General features: G+C 39.8%; 1 protein-coding gene across 1 annotated transcript; it reads right to left on the bottom strand.

Annotated features, from left to right (window-relative positions):
* Positions 1-3,615: 3,615 nt before the first annotated feature.
* Positions 3,616-13,504, bottom strand: LOC9267134 (protein CELLULOSE SYNTHASE INTERACTIVE 3). Its single transcript, XM_015761785.3, has 7 exons — positions 13,400-13,504; positions 11,608-11,738; positions 8,315-11,372; positions 5,264-7,808; positions 4,516-4,970; positions 4,169-4,285; positions 3,616-4,039 (listed from the first exon to the last, which is right to left on the bottom strand). Exons 2-7 carry the CDS (start codon positions 11,688-11,690, stop codon positions 3,881-3,883), a joined length of 6,417 nt encoding a protein of 2,138 aa, XP_015617271.1. The 5' UTR covers positions 11,691-11,738; positions 13,400-13,504; the 3' UTR covers positions 3,616-3,880.
* Positions 13,505-17,603: the final 4,099 nt, after the last annotated feature.

Below are 17,603 nucleotides of genomic sequence, written 5' to 3'. Positions count from 1 at the left end.
TAAAAACTTTTCCTAAATGGCCTATTAGTTTTGTATTAATATTATCAGTAGAAGTAGTAGGTGGTTTGGTTGGTATATTTGATTGTGTTTCAGAAAATATCAAGGACTAGTGGTCAAAGTTGGAAAATATGTTGATAAGACTATGAACATTTAGGTTCACGCCGTACAAAGTATGTAAGGGGAAAAGACACATTTGGCCTCTCTAATTTGCAACCTATATGGTGATGTTTGTTCAAAAAAAAAACATGTATTTGTTTTTGCTTTTATTTTTTTAACCATCTTTTGCTGGTCTAGACAAAGCCGAAGAAAAGTGACTACACAAATTGAAAATAATTTTAACTAAGATTGGGAGTGTCTAGATTTCAGTTGGCTGAAATAATTTTAACTGAAATGTTTTTTTTCGTATATAAAAGGTTGAAGCACATATTTAAAATTAAAAAAATTAAAAAAAACATGAAATAAATTTATATTCATAAAATTTACAAAATTACATAAAAAATATTCAAAGCTTAGATAAAAAAGTGTACAAAATTATAATGAAAAAGAGATAAAATATGACTGAAAGTTTACAAAATTTCAGGTACCTGAAATCTAGCAATACACATTTAACATTAAGCTCTAAAATTTAAATTAGTACTAATTTGTCTGTCGACTGTGGCTGATCCAGAAAGACCGGCCCCAAAACCCTCAGTGCCAGTAGTGACCTACAACTGTGGTTGGTGAAACTACGAAGTAGACTGTTTTCAAAAAAAAATTAAAAAAAACAATACTTAGTGACTATAGTGAGTGCAAGTGTACAACCGGTACTCTAATTAATTTCCACAGATTATCCAACTTAATCGTGTGAGCCCAGCCGTGTGTGTGGAATATAATTCCTCTTTGTCCAGTGAAGACTTTGAGCTGAGAAATTGACACGTGAGAGCCGCGTGGATGGTGTCACTGTCATGCATCGATCTTTTCTTCAAACAGAAAATGAGACCGCGTTAATTAGTTGGATGCATGTAGAGCAACCGCGTTAAGCAATCGAAGCTTCGAAATTAACTACTAGTGGTCAGTCTTCATGTGTACTGGACGCTCTGCTTTAGTTAAACAAGTCCGTGGAATCCAAAGTTTGGTGTGTACTGACGTTGTTTTCGTATATTTGGATGGGATGATCGAAGTCTTTATCTTATCTACTAGCTAGATTCAATGCTTCTGCATTGCACCGTGTTGAAAATGCTAGTAGTACTAATTTGGTTCTCAAATTAAACTGTCTTCGGCACTGTTTATTTTAAAACTTTAACCACTCTATTTTAAACTTATAAGTGCATTATAATATTCACCATAAATATCATACTCTTGAAAAACACCTTATGGTTTGTGCCCCCACGTGAGTTCTATGAGTGTCCTCTGCACTCTTATGTTTCTGTTTCTGGTATGTCTTAATCAATCATATGCTTTAAACAGATACCAAGAGAATGCATTACATATATTACTTATATGCTTAATCTACTACTACCTCATTCCTCTAATAAAGGGATTTCGTCCATATAACTATATGGGCTAAATCCCTTGTATTATAGAACGGATGCAATATTTATGTCAGAATTATGTATCTTTTTATTTTTATCAATTAAAATATTCGTTGTGTTACGAGCCTTTAGCTAGTAAGGCTTCGTTCGTTCCCAGGTGTTCTGGGAGATTGAGAGAGAAAACATCTCGTTTTCCGTGCGCACGCTTCCCAACTACTAAACGGTACGTTTTTTGAAAAAAAAAATTATATAGGAAAGTTACTTTAAAAAATCATATTAATCCGTTTTTAAAATTTAAAATAGTTAATACTCAACTAATCATACACTAATGGCTTACCTCGTTTTGCATATCTTCCCAATCTCCCCAATCTCCTCAATCCCCTCCTCCTCAAACACACCCTAATTATATAAATCACACAAATTCCATTCATTGCATGCAAAACAGTAACCTAAGAACATAATGGTTTTTATTGAACTACGCACATAACAATGGTTTTTTGTGTATGAGTTTTAATAAAACTAGATTTTGTTAAAAAAAAATTAGAGCCTAACGATCCAAAACTTTGTTTGGACCACCTAACAAAAACTGTTGCCCCACTCGATGCCAAACCTAGCAATTTTTTTAATTTTTTGAACCTTTTAATTTTTAATGTTAAAAATGAACCCTCTTAAAATTTATTATAGTTTTATCCTGCCACGTCAGCCAGACTGGCGTGATCAAATAAACGTTGTCATCACGCCAACTAGATCGGTGTGTTTTTGTCACGCAAGTGCTCAAATGGTTCAGATCTTGAAAATAAGTTTTAGAGGGGTTTATTTTAAAATTAGAAATGTTAAAAAAAATATAAAATAAATCAAACCTAGCCACCTATGTGTTTCTTTTATGCAAATTCAATCGTCTTTGTCTTCTGTCCAGAGAGTGGTGCAAAAATAAACAAGAAGAAAATAAAGCCCATGTCCCTAGTTGTTCTGTTTACTTTTGGTGGATCTGATATTCTGGCCGTGCTTAATTCTTTGGGTGTAAATTTTTTGAAGCATACGGACACACATTTAAAGTATTAAACGTAAACTAATAACAAAACAAATTACAAATTCTGCCTATAAATGTTTACTGTAAACTGCGAGACGAATTTATTAAGCTTAATTAATCTGTCATTAGCAAATGCTTACCGTAGTACCACATTGTCAATTCATGTCGCAGTTAGGCTCAAAATATTCGTCTTGCAATTTACACGCGAACTATGCAATTGGTTTTTTTTTTCCACATTTAATGCTCTATACATGTGTCCAAATATTTGACGTGATGTTTTTAGTCAAAATTCTTTGAGATCTAAACAAGGCATATGATTCATATTCTCCATGTGCCGACAAGGGAATGGCTGCTATGCTCTAGCTCCTTTTCCTTCAAAGTTCAAACCTCCAAGATCTTGTCTGCTTGATAATATCCAGATGTTGATCTTGACCATTTTAATGGTCCCCACTACCCTTCACTCCACATGTAATCTGTAGAATTTGGTACTATGCATTTTTGACAGCAAAGTTCTTCTTGGAATGCCTCTTTGTTTATAAGGAATAGAACGATGGATTAACGCGGACATTTCCTCGGTTCTTAAATGATGTGATTTTTTTTAAAAGTTCTAAATATGAATTTCTTAAGATACTGTTTTTCAACTTGATAATGATTAGTTTGTTCATTTGTATTTGTACCCTCGAATAATTGCCATAAATAATTCAACATAATAGAATAGTGCCTTTGCTGAGCATCTATCCCTTCTCTTAAAACATTTCAATTTTTCTTAAATTGTACAGGAATCGAAGGGTTTTATGTAAAATTTCTAAGTATATGCAAGCCAACTAAATCCTTACCGTTGTACTGCACAAAATAGTCAAATACTACTAGCTAGGGACGGAAGCAGATCCTCTGACTTAACTGCACATGCAGTTGAGTCATTGACATGTGGGTCCCACTTTGCTGTGGCCCACATGTCAGTGACTCAACTGCACAGCAGTTAAGTCAGAGGATCCCTTTCCACTAGGGACGGTTTGAACGAGATAATGCATGAAGTCCAGTGGGAACCGAACTATTTACTGGGAAATTCCTGAGTGGCTTCGATCATCCAAATGGCATCTTCACTAAGCTACTCCAAGTTATAATTACAGGAAATAAGTTCGCCTGTACAAAAATAGCCGGTCCAAAATCTGCTGGAGCTACAAGGCTACACAATCCAGAAAGGACCTTGAAATAATCGAATGTTAAATACGTTTGTGAATTGGCTAAACTTTCTACATAGAATGAATTTGGATGTTTTATGGGGCTGATTTACATGAAGGCCAAAACTATAACATTGGCGATAGGCAAATCAGCACTGCTACATATTGTCATTGGATGGCCTATTAGACCATACAATCTCTATCTCTAGGGTTCTCGAGCCATCCTTGCCACCATCATGTTTAAGGCTGAAGAAACCACTGTATACACCCTCGGTGACAACGTTGTCGATCTGGATGGTGACTCGACCGAGTGTCGACTGCAAAGCAAATGGTAAAATAATTAGACAAGTTTGAAAGCAATCACATGCAAGGAGAAAGTTAGATAGGAATCACATGCAAGGAGATTTTTTTAAAAAGAAAAAGTGTGCACGGAAGATACAAAATACCTTTCCAAACGTGTTTTTGCTTTTGCACAAGATGTATAGCTTCTGCCCCTTTGGTGGGATATCAAATAACCAAGTGAAACCCTCATTCCATACTGGGCAGATGCTATTGTTAACCACCTGAACGTATGGTACAAACAATGATTAGAAAAAAAAAATCGGGTATGCAACAGAAAATTAAACTTCTTGCATAAACAATAATATCAACTGATAATCTAAATACCCAGCTCTGAAACTATAATCTTCAGTCTTCCGGGGTTCATTGATGAAATCACCAGATTGTTGGGTGCAATAGCAAAAGAACCAAGCGCATCATAGATAACGAGTAAAATAATCTAGCAGGAATTCACCTTAGTTTGCCTTGGGGGCCCATTTCCTATTTGCAGGCAGCAAAATGCATTTGTACTCCCCATTGTCTGCTTTAAGTTATTCCCACGTAAGATGGTCACTGTCAGGCAACCAGGTAAGCATTGCAGCAAGCTATCAGCTCTCTCGTGAAAACTGGGAGGACATGTCTTCATAAGCATTTGTAGTACAGGTATCGCCTCAGCAGAAATCAGGGATTGGGCTTTTGCAATGTCCTCATTCATTTGTGGCCAAGATTCTTTCAGCAAGCAAAGGGTGTCGAGCACACTTTCTTGGGCAGCCTCATTTCCATCCTTCAGGGCACAAACCAAATGGGGTATGCACAAGGTTGCTGCCTCAGAAAACCGGACTTTTTTAAAGTTGTTGAATATCACATGTATAGTCCTCAAAATAACTTCATTGATGGTTGATGTAGAGAGTAGCTCTCTTTCCAAGGCAGCTGCGAGGAATTGCAATTGAGATTACAAACATAACAATTCAAATGCGTCATCAAACAGTGAAGACACAATAAGAGCTTGAAAATTCTATTTATTACTCAGAGCATCTTATCAATAAGATGAACAGGTAGGATATTCAGGGATATCATGGCAATCATGGAACTAGATATAACTCAGCAAGTTCAAGTTATGAGAGAATATTTTACTAGTATTAAAAAAAGATTGTAAAAAAAAAGCATGAATGCAATCGAAAAGGAGAAACCAACTCACTTCAGCACAATGATCAGCAACTTACCAGTGAGAGATCGAATGAGCTCATTCGAAACATATTCTTGAAGTGTATGGTTTAAAAATAGATACTTGATTAGAAGAGCAGCCTGTCCTGCAATATCTACATTTGGAGACAGAAGCAATTCCTGTACAACCAAAATGCCTCCAGCCTCCGCAACAGCACGCCTATTTGTCCTGCTGTGCAGAACTAAGCTTTGTAGTGCACAAATAGCAACCATTGTCATATCATCCGTAGGCTGGTCCTCAAGTACGCTTACAAGAGCACGGCAAGCAGATACAGAGTCACTTGCTCTTGCGAGTGCTTCATGCTGGAAAATGTCACCCAGTGCAAGAGTAACCAAGAACTTGGCTGACTGATTCTTAGACTGGGGATCTAAAAGGTACTGTGAGAGAGGACCAATAGAATATTTGGCAACTTTTGTCTCCCGGACCCTTGCATTGTTTATCAGAGCTTCAAGCAATCTTGCAGCGGATTCCTCACAACGATGGCTCTTAAGGAGCTTTAACAGAGCACGCACAGCCCCAGCCTCAGCCATGGCTAAAGCACAGCGTGACTTACTTTTCTCTTGCACAAGAAGAGCATTCAGAGCTATTGTAACAGTACTCTCGATGGTGGAATTCAGCAGTCTTACAAGTACAGCTATTGACACTTGGACATAGTTATCAGAGCTATAGCGCAAAACATTACATAATACAAGTGCTGCAGAGTCCCATAATGCTTGACTTGGCTGAGGATCATCTTGGACAATTACCTTTGAAAGTTCAAGAATTCCACCTGCATCTGCTACAGCCTTAGGCCAACTCTGAGATATGCTCTCAAGCGCTTTAACTGCAGTCTGTTGTAAACTCAAGATTCCAATACCAGCAAGCTGCACCAGAGGGACAACTGCATTTTTTGTAGTGATATCCTGTTGGAAATGCTCCTGCTCTAGAAGATGTGTCAGTAATTCAGTGCCAAGTTGCTGGATTGCTTGAGAGGGAGACTCAAGGAATGATATTAACGGTTCAATTATTTGACTGGGACTTAACTTCAATGCCGCGAGACTTTGAGGCTTTTCTAGAATATTTACAAGAGCTTGCAATGCGCTATGCTGGTCCCACATAGTGACATCTGGGCGACGTAAAAGCAAGAAAAGTGGCTCTACCATTTTTGCTGCAGCAGAACTTTTAGCAATGCCACTGTTGTTTGTCAAAATGCGAAGCAACTCAGCAATCGATGAACTAACAGAAACAGGAACATCAAGAATCATATCAAGCACATGTTCAATAATGCCAGCTTTAACCATCTCAAGCTTGCAGTTGGGACGGTCCTTACCCAATTTTATGAGAGCACCAATACATGCCTCAGACAGTTGGTGATTAGTCCCAGGAACAAAACTAACAAGAAGATCAACAACTTCACTAGTGGCAGCAATCTCTGCATTGTACTCCTCATCCAGTAGCCTATTTAGAGCACGAACTGCAGGTTCAACAACAAAAGTAGAGCCTGACGTCATTAATGATATCAGGGGTTGAAGGCATTCAGAGGCAATGGGTGATGCCCTTATAGTAGAATTCTCAAAAAGAATATAGCAGAGCTGAGCGGCATCATTCTTAAGCTCCAATGACGAACTGAAGGATAAAATTTTGTAGAGGCTTTCAAGTGTAGTGCCTTCTACATCAAACAAAGCTGAAGCCTTTGAGATATTCCCAGAAGAAAGTTTGATTAGAGCACCAAGTGCTGCCTGCTGTTCTGTTTCAGTTCCTGACTCAAGCATATCAAGTAATGGCGGAATAGCTTGCCAAGCCACTTCAGTGTCTCTTATATTCTCTGAATCAAAGAGGTTCTGTAACGTCCTTGCTGCATTAAGCCTAGAATTTCTTGAGCCCAGACGTAAGACAGCTACCAATTGATTTGAAGTGCTAATTGAGGATTCATGGTAAAGAAGATCAGGGTTTGTGTATAGGATCCGCAGTAGATTGATTATAGTAGTTTCAGTTGAGTCTTGAGGACTTAAAGATAGATACTTTGTTAAAGCATCCAAGACTCCAGCCTCTGCCATAGCTACTTTATTTGTCTCACTGCCTTCCGCTAGTTGAGTCAGAAGGTGCAAAGCAACCAGAGGTGCGCCTTGTCTGTCTGGCATTGGTTTAAGTAGATCCACAAGCAACGGAATGGACCTTCGAGCAGTAGCACTCGTACGGACATCTTCAAGCTCAAAAAGGCTTCTCAATATTATTTTACTTGGGTTATCTGCCAACTTGAATTCTTCAGCCATAGCAACAAGGTTTGGCATAGTAGATTCGATCTGTCCAATCATAGCTATAGTACCCATAACTGCACCAGAATTTGCAATAGCAAGCTGTATACTTCTGCTTCCAGTGGAAACAAGGCTAGCCAGTGACTGAGCAGCAAAGTATTTGTCAATGATCTTGTCTGATTTTAGCAACGAAGCTAAAGAAGGTATTGTTCGCATTATTGCTGGAGATTGAACAAGCATTGAATCCTGAAATAAAGTAGCCAAAAGAAGGGCGCAAGTCCATACACTCTCTGAGTCTTCATATTGGTCCTGTAACATGGAATCATTGAGGGCCAGGAATTTGCCATATGAGACAAAACAGTATAATTTGGTAACATAAACATAATATAATTAAGGAATAAGTAAAGCTATCATATCTCTGGTGTCTAGAACGACTAAATATACAAGGACTATCATGTTTCTGGACAAAATGCTCAGAATCAGCTGATTATATGTAGATAGCTAATCAGGATCTTTTTTTTCAGAAACAGCTAATTAGGATCTTGACCGTACAAGTAAATATTGAATTCTATTTGGATATATTTTATCTTTTATACAGCTTAGGCGCTTCAAAGTAACAAGGTAAAATGGTGAAATCAGGGGGAAATGGCATGATGTATCCCTAATCTCTCAACTCAAATAATATAGCAGTTCCAAACAGTAAGCAATAAGCATCTTGAATTTAAGCCAACTGATTGCAGTTAAATGATATATAGAAATAGTATAGCGAGTATAGGCACAGAGAAAATTAGAAAGGAAAGGCAAAACATATGCACCTGTTGATTAGTGGTGTAGCTAGCAAGTTTATCAGATATAGTCTCAACACCACCGAGGTCCATAACAGTAAGTTTACTACTCAAATGAGAAGAACAAATAAGTGAGAGCAACCAAAGCGCAACTGTTTCTTCCAAGACCTTTCCTGATCCAGACACACCCAGAACATCCTTATCATAGTTATACAAACTGTTTTCGGGGTATGGTTTCCAAACTTCAATATCTAGGGATGTTGGGGCAGAATCTTGCTTCATCATATCAATGGATGCAGATATTAGATTCTTCAGATGCCCTGATGCTTCAATAACATCAATTGAGTGTTCCCTGCTGTGTCTCATTGCAGATATGAGGGTGATGGCACTGCCAATTCTTATTTCCATGTTTGTTGATTCAATAACTCTACTAGCAAGGGAAGCAATGCATCCTTGACTTCTGTTCAAATGCTCACCAAGTAGAGAAGGTTGGTCCTGACATAAACTTGCAAGAATTTGAATGGCCTTATCTTGAATCGGTGGAAGCCCAACACTGATACAGCGCACTAAAGGCTCTAAGCTTTCTGGAACATCAAGAAAGGCAGACCACAAGGGAGAACTAAAGTGCGCGCCCTCCTTGGTCCTAGCCATCCATGCAAGTACATTCAAGGGATCCAAATTAGTAGCATTTTCTAAATTGATGCCAGATAGACACACCAGCAGTGCATGAATTATAAAATAGCACTGCGAGTAATCTGGAATAACTTCATTGAGGGGGAACTGGTTGAGCAACTGACAGAGCGACCGTGAAGCACTAATCTTTCCTTCCAAGCTCCCTTCCTTAAGTACTCTAGTCAAAGCCAGGACGATGTTGCCGTCTAGTGCTTCCTTGGCAATATGTGCATCTGATAGGAAATTTGCCAATGCAGCAATTGTTGTTTCAGCAGCATCAATGGATGGTGACTTTGACATCTCTATAAGAGTTTGCACATAGCCTTCAGCTATGCATGACATCTTGTTCTTCAACATGGCATTAGCCGAGTGGGAGAGTGCTCCTAAAGCTCGAGCAGATTGTGTTGCAATAACTTGGTTCCCACTTGTCAAAAGCTTCATGCATGGCTGAATAATTTCATCAGTTCCTAAGATATCACAAATATCCTGACGGGTACTGAAAATATCAGCCACCACAGTTGCAGCTTGTTCCTGAGTTTCCTCATTTGATGACTCAAGAATATCAATAAGAGATCTGAGCCCTTTATTGGCTGGAGCTCCATTCTGCACTAGATCTCTCTGGGAAGCCATCACAAGTACATGCCCAAGAACTGTAATGGCATGGGCCTTTGTACTAAGAGAGTCACTAAGCAGCAGTGCTCGTAACTGATTAATTGTGGAGGAATCAGCAGACCGTATAATCTTCTTGAGTGCTTTAGCTGATGCCTCTTGTCCATGAGGGCTACCACTCTTTAGAAGCCAAAGCAATGCAAGAACTGCCCCAGCACTCTCGACACATGCACTGATATCATCACTGTGACAACACAAGTTCCACAAGATATGAGCAGCATCTTCTTTTGCTTTTTGAGATCCTGTCTCCAGTAGCTGGACAAGTGGAGGAATACCTCCAGCAGCGGTTATTGCCCATTTACTGTCATCTACTTCATCACTCAATATAGCCAACAATGAAACAGCATACTCCTGATGCTGCTCACTAGAAAGCCCAAGAAATGATATCAGCAATTGAGTTCCTTCTCTCTTTCCTAGAGCATCCCATATTCCAATACCATCAGAGCACAAGCTCGTTAAAGCATGAACAAGATTTTTCTGCACATCAGCAGAAGCCATAGTGATCAGCCCAACAAGGACCTTCTTTGCATTCGAGTGATTAAGCCTACCAGACAGACATGCATTTCCATATAGACTGGCTAAAGCCTCAAGAATACGATCAAGCACAAGATTACTATCATAGGACTTCAGGAGCACAATCAAAATATTTTCTATCTCAATCGGATCAAAAGATTTACCATCAGTGCCACTAAATACCATCAATGTATATGCAAGTGCACCAAGAATGTCAGCGAGGGGAACAGGTGGACTGGGCACCTGGCAGAGCTCTCCAAGATAAAGCAACAGAGATACTGTTCCACCACAGATATTTGATAAAGCATGAACAGCATGACTTTGTAGAGAATGACAAGTATCCCCACGCATGCACTCTTTTGAAGGAGCTACAACTGCTCCAATGAGAACAGGAATGCCACCAGCATCTACCACAGCCTTCTTTGCAATACTAGACTTGGAAGATAGAGCCTCCAAAGCATCGGCCGCACTTTCACGAACTGAAATGTCATTGTCTCGATTTAGGAGGCGAAGAAGAGCCTTAACAGCCCCGGCATCAATAATTTTGGGGATGCTATCACCAAAGGCAGATACCAACCGTGCTAAAAGGGAGGCAGCATTTGACTGTGAAGTAGTATTCTTAGATGAAATAAGACCAGTTATAATTTCTACTCCACCAGCTTCAAGATTGGCCCTCCAATAACCATCTTTGTCTCCACAGAGATTCCTTAAGGCACCAGTGACAAAACCCTCAACTACTTTATCTTGGTGTGACTTAGGTTTGAGCATGTCCCAGAGGGTTGGCACAACACCTTCTGTCACAAATATTTTCATACCTATATGATCATCTGAAAGTCCACCAGAAGACACTTCAAAAATAGCTTCAGCAGCCGCCTTCTTTGCTTCAGTAGATTCAGACTTCAAAAGAGAGAGCAAGGGTGGTATGCAACCTCCTAACAGGACCTTGACACGCAGGTCCTCTTCCTTGCAGAGTGCGCTAAGTAGTGCTGCAGCATTTACTTTTGCTATAGATGTCCCACTTCTAAGGATAGATATAAATAGTGGAATCGCCTGAGAATGGCTACCTATCAAAACCCTTGCTTCCTTTTTTTCTTTGGCCAGTTCAAGCAATCTTTTAGTCGTCACTTCTTTCTCTGGTAGAGATGTCATGCTAGTATGGAGTTGCTCCAACAATTGAGCAACTGTGGACATTGCACTTTCAGGATCATCTACTTCCGCAAGATCACTTCTATCCCTATATAGCAGAGAAGAAGTAAAAATGATGATTGCGATACCAGTCCATCAAAGTACATAAATAAATGCATGAAATAAAGAGATGGAGAATGCTTAAAATAAACACAAGGAATTACAATATGGTAATGTAGAAAGTCCAACCTGGTAATCTAACTTTGCAAATTACAAGATTTTCTTGATAATTCCATTGTATTAATGAGAAAAAAAGAAGAAGAAGAAACGAGTCAATGTTATACCTTGATCTAGAAGATGACGTGGATGGTGAAGGTGAAGTTGGTTCTCGGTACTCTCGTCGCTCTGATGAGTTGGAATTCGACATGATTAAATAGTTGCAACTTTTACCACCTCAATTTTTTAATATGACCACCTACAGTATAATAGGGAAGTTATTTAACATAACTTTGCCATGGTACCAAAAGAGAGAGAGGAAAGTTACCACTTAATATCATATGATTACCATGACAAAAGATACTCCTGTTACTTCAACAACAAAATAAAAGATACATATAACCACTGCTAGCAAAAAGAATATTTGCATATTCATGTTCATGGACACTAGTGAATGGAGAAAACAAAGACCTCAAATACAAGATATAACCATTCCACCAACTCCAATACAGTCTGTTGAATAGCAATGCAAGAATAATCAACCTCTATTACTTCAAAGAGCCAACTTCATTCATGCTGCAGTAGCGAATTGCCCAACACTAATTAGCTGCTTCGCCATCCATCAGTTTTTCCCTCAAATACACAATTGCCGTGATCTGTGCCCCACCCCAACCCCCCTGTGCCAGCCCATCACATCTCTGCTTCTCTTCTCCGACCTGTTCCCCCTCTTCTTCCCCAGCCAATGCCACCTCCATCTCCCCCTCCCATCTTCTCCTGCTCCTCCTCCCTCTCTGTGCCTCCACATTGCCCGACTGCTGCCATCACTACACCTCTCCTTGAGGATGCCACCTATGCACAAGAAGCGGCCACTGAGGAGCTTGCTGCCTTTAACGCGCTGCTCGCGTGGCCCCTGTCCTTTAGCATTGACAGAACCCGCTGGCCTAACAGGCACAAGATTGCCTGCGCCTCCCCATGCCATAATGCCACCTCTTAAACCACCCGTTCCCGCCAATTAATCTGCCATCATGCACGCTACTACTACCTTGACAAGCCAATGCCGTACGAGCTGGAGCGGCAGCATCTACCTCTTTGCACTCAGAGGGAGCAGAACACTGAGCCAGAGGCCATCCTTGGCGTGACTCTTTTTTTGCGGGGATCCTTGGCATGACTCGTGAGACAGGTGGATGATTTCAGGCTTGACTGCGTGAGATTGAAGATGACCAGCCCCTTACCAGCTCCTCCTCTTGAGATGCCTCAGCACTTGCTACAAATGATCTCAAGAAAACACTAGTGTATCGTCCAATTTCGCAAGAAAAAAGAGGAAAGGTAACTCCCACTAACTTCCTCACCTACCGCTCTAAATAAGAAAATTCCCCTCAGCTCCTGAGGGAGAGAGAAAGCAACATTTTATTGGAACTTTCCCCAGCTTTGCATGCCATCTTCTCACCGATCTCATTTCTTATACACTTAAGAAATATGCAAGAAAAATTGAGCCATATTTTGGGCATTGACAATTTCGATTCTTAGAAATTGGCAGGTCCGAGGCCGCACGGGGCGACAGGCGGAGGACCTGCGCAGGCGAAGGCGCGTGCGGCATCAATGGTGGGTAGCGTCGTTAGGGGGCCCGGGTTTGCTCGGCGCTGGAGCATGCATGGGGAAGGGCAATACACCGGCCGCCGCCGGCCGAAGCCGTCAGGATCAAACGAAACCACCGCCAAATCTCGCCGCCTCTACCTCGCCGGCGGGCCACCGAGCGCGAGATCTCGGCCGCCACGCTCGTCGACACCCCCATCGTAACCACCACCCCGCTCAGCTTTAGTCGATCGAATTCTAGCGCAGCGTCGCGTCGCGCCTCCAACCGCCAGAACCAAACCGATGCGAGATTGGCAGTATAGGAAGGAAAGCGGGGGCGGGACTCACCAGATAGCCGGAGACGGTGGCCGGAGGCGGCGGTCGCTCCGGCGAAGTGTGCGCGTCACAGCGCAGGAGAGAGAGAGAGGAGAGGGTAGGGGGGAAGAGTGGAGTGGAGTGGAGAGAGAAAGGGATGGCGTTATTGCGGATCAGTCCTGTCGTTTTCATGCTATTCTGGAAAAGGACAGCCGGCTTGCGTTGCGTTGCGTGGTGAGAATTAAAATTTTAAATAAATGTGAATCATCGTTTCCGGTTTGAAAAAAGATGCGATTGCAACAGTAGAAGGGCCCGGTACAGCTCTTACCTAGGAGACATTGATAGTGACCTAATTCTATCATCATCAATAACTAGTATACTAGTAATATATATGTGGTGTAACTTTATGCAACTATCATTGTGGCGCTTTATTGATAACGGCTATTTTTAAGTTATGGATGTTGAGTGAGTACAGTAACGTTTTTACGTTAGAGTATTATAACGTATGAGATATAGATTTATTGACTTTCAAGACTAAGAGATAGCCATGTGTTTTTGTTGTTTTATGCAATAGTTGGTTATGGCAACCATAGTAGCCAAATAAATCTAAGATGAGGCCAAACTTTGGGGTAGGGGCGAAAAAGTCTAGTTGAGTTTTAACCGTTAGAGTAGTTCTAAGTTTATTTTTATATATATAAGGCAAAGTTCTTGCCTTCCTTTAAAAAAAACAAGTATAACCATGTTTATTTGTTTGATTCAATCTTGAACTTGTATTCAAAATTTAGATACAATGCTTTCATGAAAGCACAATCTTCACGGTTTCACTTGATAAACCTTATATTGTACTCCCTCCGTTTCACAATGTAAGTCATTCTAGCATTTTTCACATTTATATAGATGTTAATGAATCTAAATATATATAGATGTCTAGATTCATTAATATCTATATAAATGTGAAAAATGTTAGAATGACTTACATTGTGAAACGGAGGGAGTACCATGTTACGTCAATGTAAATTTGAAGGAATTATACATTGATAATTATAAAATGGAATAAGATAAAAGGAGATTGGCTCGAAATGTCAAACCAAATTAATCATGGTCTCCTTCAAGATCTCTCTAACAACCAAACAACCTCTGCATGGAACTTTTCCTCGATCACAAGAAAAGGAATTAAATGCTTTATCACATAACGACAATGGTTAGCTGGTGGGTGATTTTCTCCCATTTGTTTCCAATCCTAGCCGGTAGGTGGTTTTTTTCAGCGTGATTAGCACCTTTGTCCTACACACAAAAAGACCCCCAACGTGGGACCATCGACGTCATACCATCAAAACGGAGGGACCAATCTGCAAAAAGGAAAAGTAGTAGCACGCCTCTCAAAACGGAGGGACCAATCTGCAAAAAAGTACGACCCAACCCAAGCAGTGATTCCCCCCGTCGTCCTGGCTGGCCGGCCCACCTGGCGACCAAACGGGCACGTGGGGGAGAGACCCCGGCCGGCCCAACGTCTCGCGGCATATGGCCCAGTGACACGTGGGCCCGCCTAGTTTGTGGCTACGTGGGGCCCGCTTGTCAGTGTGCGTGGGTGGGTTTGTACGCCGAAACGGTCGTCCGGCTCTGGTTGGACTGTAGATGGTGTCAGGCATGTGGGGCTGCTTTTCCTCACGTGCTGCCAAAAGCAAACTGGGTCGTTTGTGGGTCCAACTCTGTCAGTGACTGTACGATCTGATGGAAGCAAAAGGTAACGGTAACGGTCCGTACAGCCCGTATTAATTACTGCTAGCTATTGTCACGCCACAGGTGTGCGTCCGGCCCATGTCAAGTTGGGCCCAATTTGGATTCCCACTCGCGTCCGCGCGGCCTTGGTATTGCGGTACCGATTTTCCTATATATTTGTCGACAAATTTTTCCTCAAAAATTTGACAGATGTAATTACAGTATAATCGTAGTGTAATTACACTGTAACTTGCATGTAATTACACTGTAAATATAGTGTAACTTGTATGTAATTTTAAAAAATCTCTCCGTAACATGTTATTTCGGTAAAATGGAGGTCGTGGGAACAAATTATTTCACATATGTGTGTGCTATGATTTGTTTTCTTCCTCACCAAAACAAATCTGGTAATAGATCTAACGATTAAAAATTATGTGAAACTTATATATAAGTTACACTGTAATTATATGTAAGTTACAGTGTAATTACATATAAGTTACAGTGTAATTACACTATAATTGTACTGTAATTATATCTGTCAAATTTTTGAGGAAAAGTTTGTCGACAAATGTATAGGTAGTCCCGAATGAATCCTAAACGAACGTTGATTACACATTAAAATACTCGTATATTACCGATATACGCAACACATCGCCCCAGGCATATGTACAGATAGTACTCGTATATTAGTTGCTGGAGTATTATCATACTAATGTTAAAAGAAAAGTATTATTATACTACTCCCTCCGTTTCTAAATATTTAACACCGTTGACTTTTTAGCACATGTTTGACCGCTCGTCTTATTAAAAACTTTTGTGAAATATGTAAATCTATATGTATACATAAAAGTATATTTAACAATGAATCAAATGATCGGAAAAGAGTTAATAATTACTTAATTTTTTTTGAATAAGACGAACGGTCAAACATATTTAAAAAAGTCAACGGCGTCAAATATTTAGAAATGGAGGAAGTATAAGTTTATTAGAATATACTTGCTCCATCCTTAAATATAAGACAAATGAACAAACCAACATCATATAAATAAAATAACAGAGTAAAAACATGTTCTTCAATTTTGCAATAACTTAATGAGATAATCCAAGAAATGCCATTGACAAGCGTCCAAGTCCCAGAAATGCCATCGACAAGTGTGAGTTCCAAGAAATGCCATCGTACAAACGATTTTGTCCCAAAAATGCCATCGCCGTTAGGGTTCCGTCCATTTTGCGCCGTTAAATACACTGTTCATCCTATAGAACTTAATGGCACGGAGTGGACGGAACCCTAACGGCGATGGCATTTTTGGGACAAAGTCGTTTGTACGATGGCATTTCTTGGAACTCACACTTGTCGATGGCATTTCTGGGATTTGGATGCTTGTCAATAGCATTTCATGGATTATCTCTAAGTTAATTCATTTCTTAGCATATTTGAACATTACCATAAAATTATATTATCCATCATTTATTCACCCACCCATTCAGCTAAAAATAATTGGATAGTAGGAATATATCAAATTTTACATGAGAGAATATGTAGTATAAATTTGCTCAATTAATTTGTGTATCCACATGTAATTTTGTACTATTATGGCATTTTTCTTAATAGCTAATTAAATAGTTGAATTGGATTTTTTTTGTGATCATTATTCTGAGGTACCAACAATGAATTACTGGTAAGTATTATATAGTTGGTAAATATATTTTAAAATAGTGTTTTATGAGATTTTTAATATATGAAGTTTTTACGAAAATTGCATCATTTAAGATATCAAAAATCATGTTGCCTTGATCCATTATTCCATTCCTTAAAAAAAAAAGAAACAGTCCAGTCTTATTTACTACTCCCTCTGTCCCCTAATATAAGCGATTTTGATATTTTGATTGCACTGTTTGACCATTCATCTTATTTAAAAAAATTGGAATTGTTATTTAGTTTAGTTGTTACTTACTTTATCATCCAAAGTACTTTAAGCACAACTTTTCGTTTTTTATATTTGCACAAAATTTTTGAATAAGACGAGTGGTCAAACGTTACAAGAAAATAGTGAATATCCCTTATATTAATTAGGGGATGGAGGTAGTAGCTTACTTGCAAATTGTAATTGTTTGTAAATTTTTTTCAGGAGATATATATACTCAATGTGTTACCTGTACGTGCATTCTAATTAACTATTTAAACATTATATTTATATGTGTCAATACGATGCAGATTGGCTATGCCAGTCTTGTGTGGGGAGCGGTCTTTCTCGGTACAGCGGCTGCAATACGAGGGGATGTTGTCGGTGCCGAGCGATTGGTCCTTTTGGTGGTGGCTCCCTTGCTTGCAGTAGTTTATCACGGATTCATTGCTTACATTATTTGGATAATGTCCAGAGAGATTTTGAGATGAGACAATCACAATCAGGACCATCTTAGGGTCCTAGGTCGGTTGTGCAATCGTCTAAGACCCAAACTGGTATGTGTTCATCACGGACCAACCCAGCTAGCAACCCAGCTAATAGGATGTTGTTGT

This window comes from Oryza sativa, chromosome 11 (genome assembly GCF_034140825.1).
Source record: "Oryza sativa Japonica Group chromosome 11, ASM3414082v1".
Taxonomy (NCBI): Eukaryota; Viridiplantae; Streptophyta; class Magnoliopsida; order Poales; family Poaceae; genus Oryza; species Oryza sativa.
Note: the sequence above shows the minus strand (reverse complement) of the source record. Positions and strands in the feature narration are given on the sequence as shown.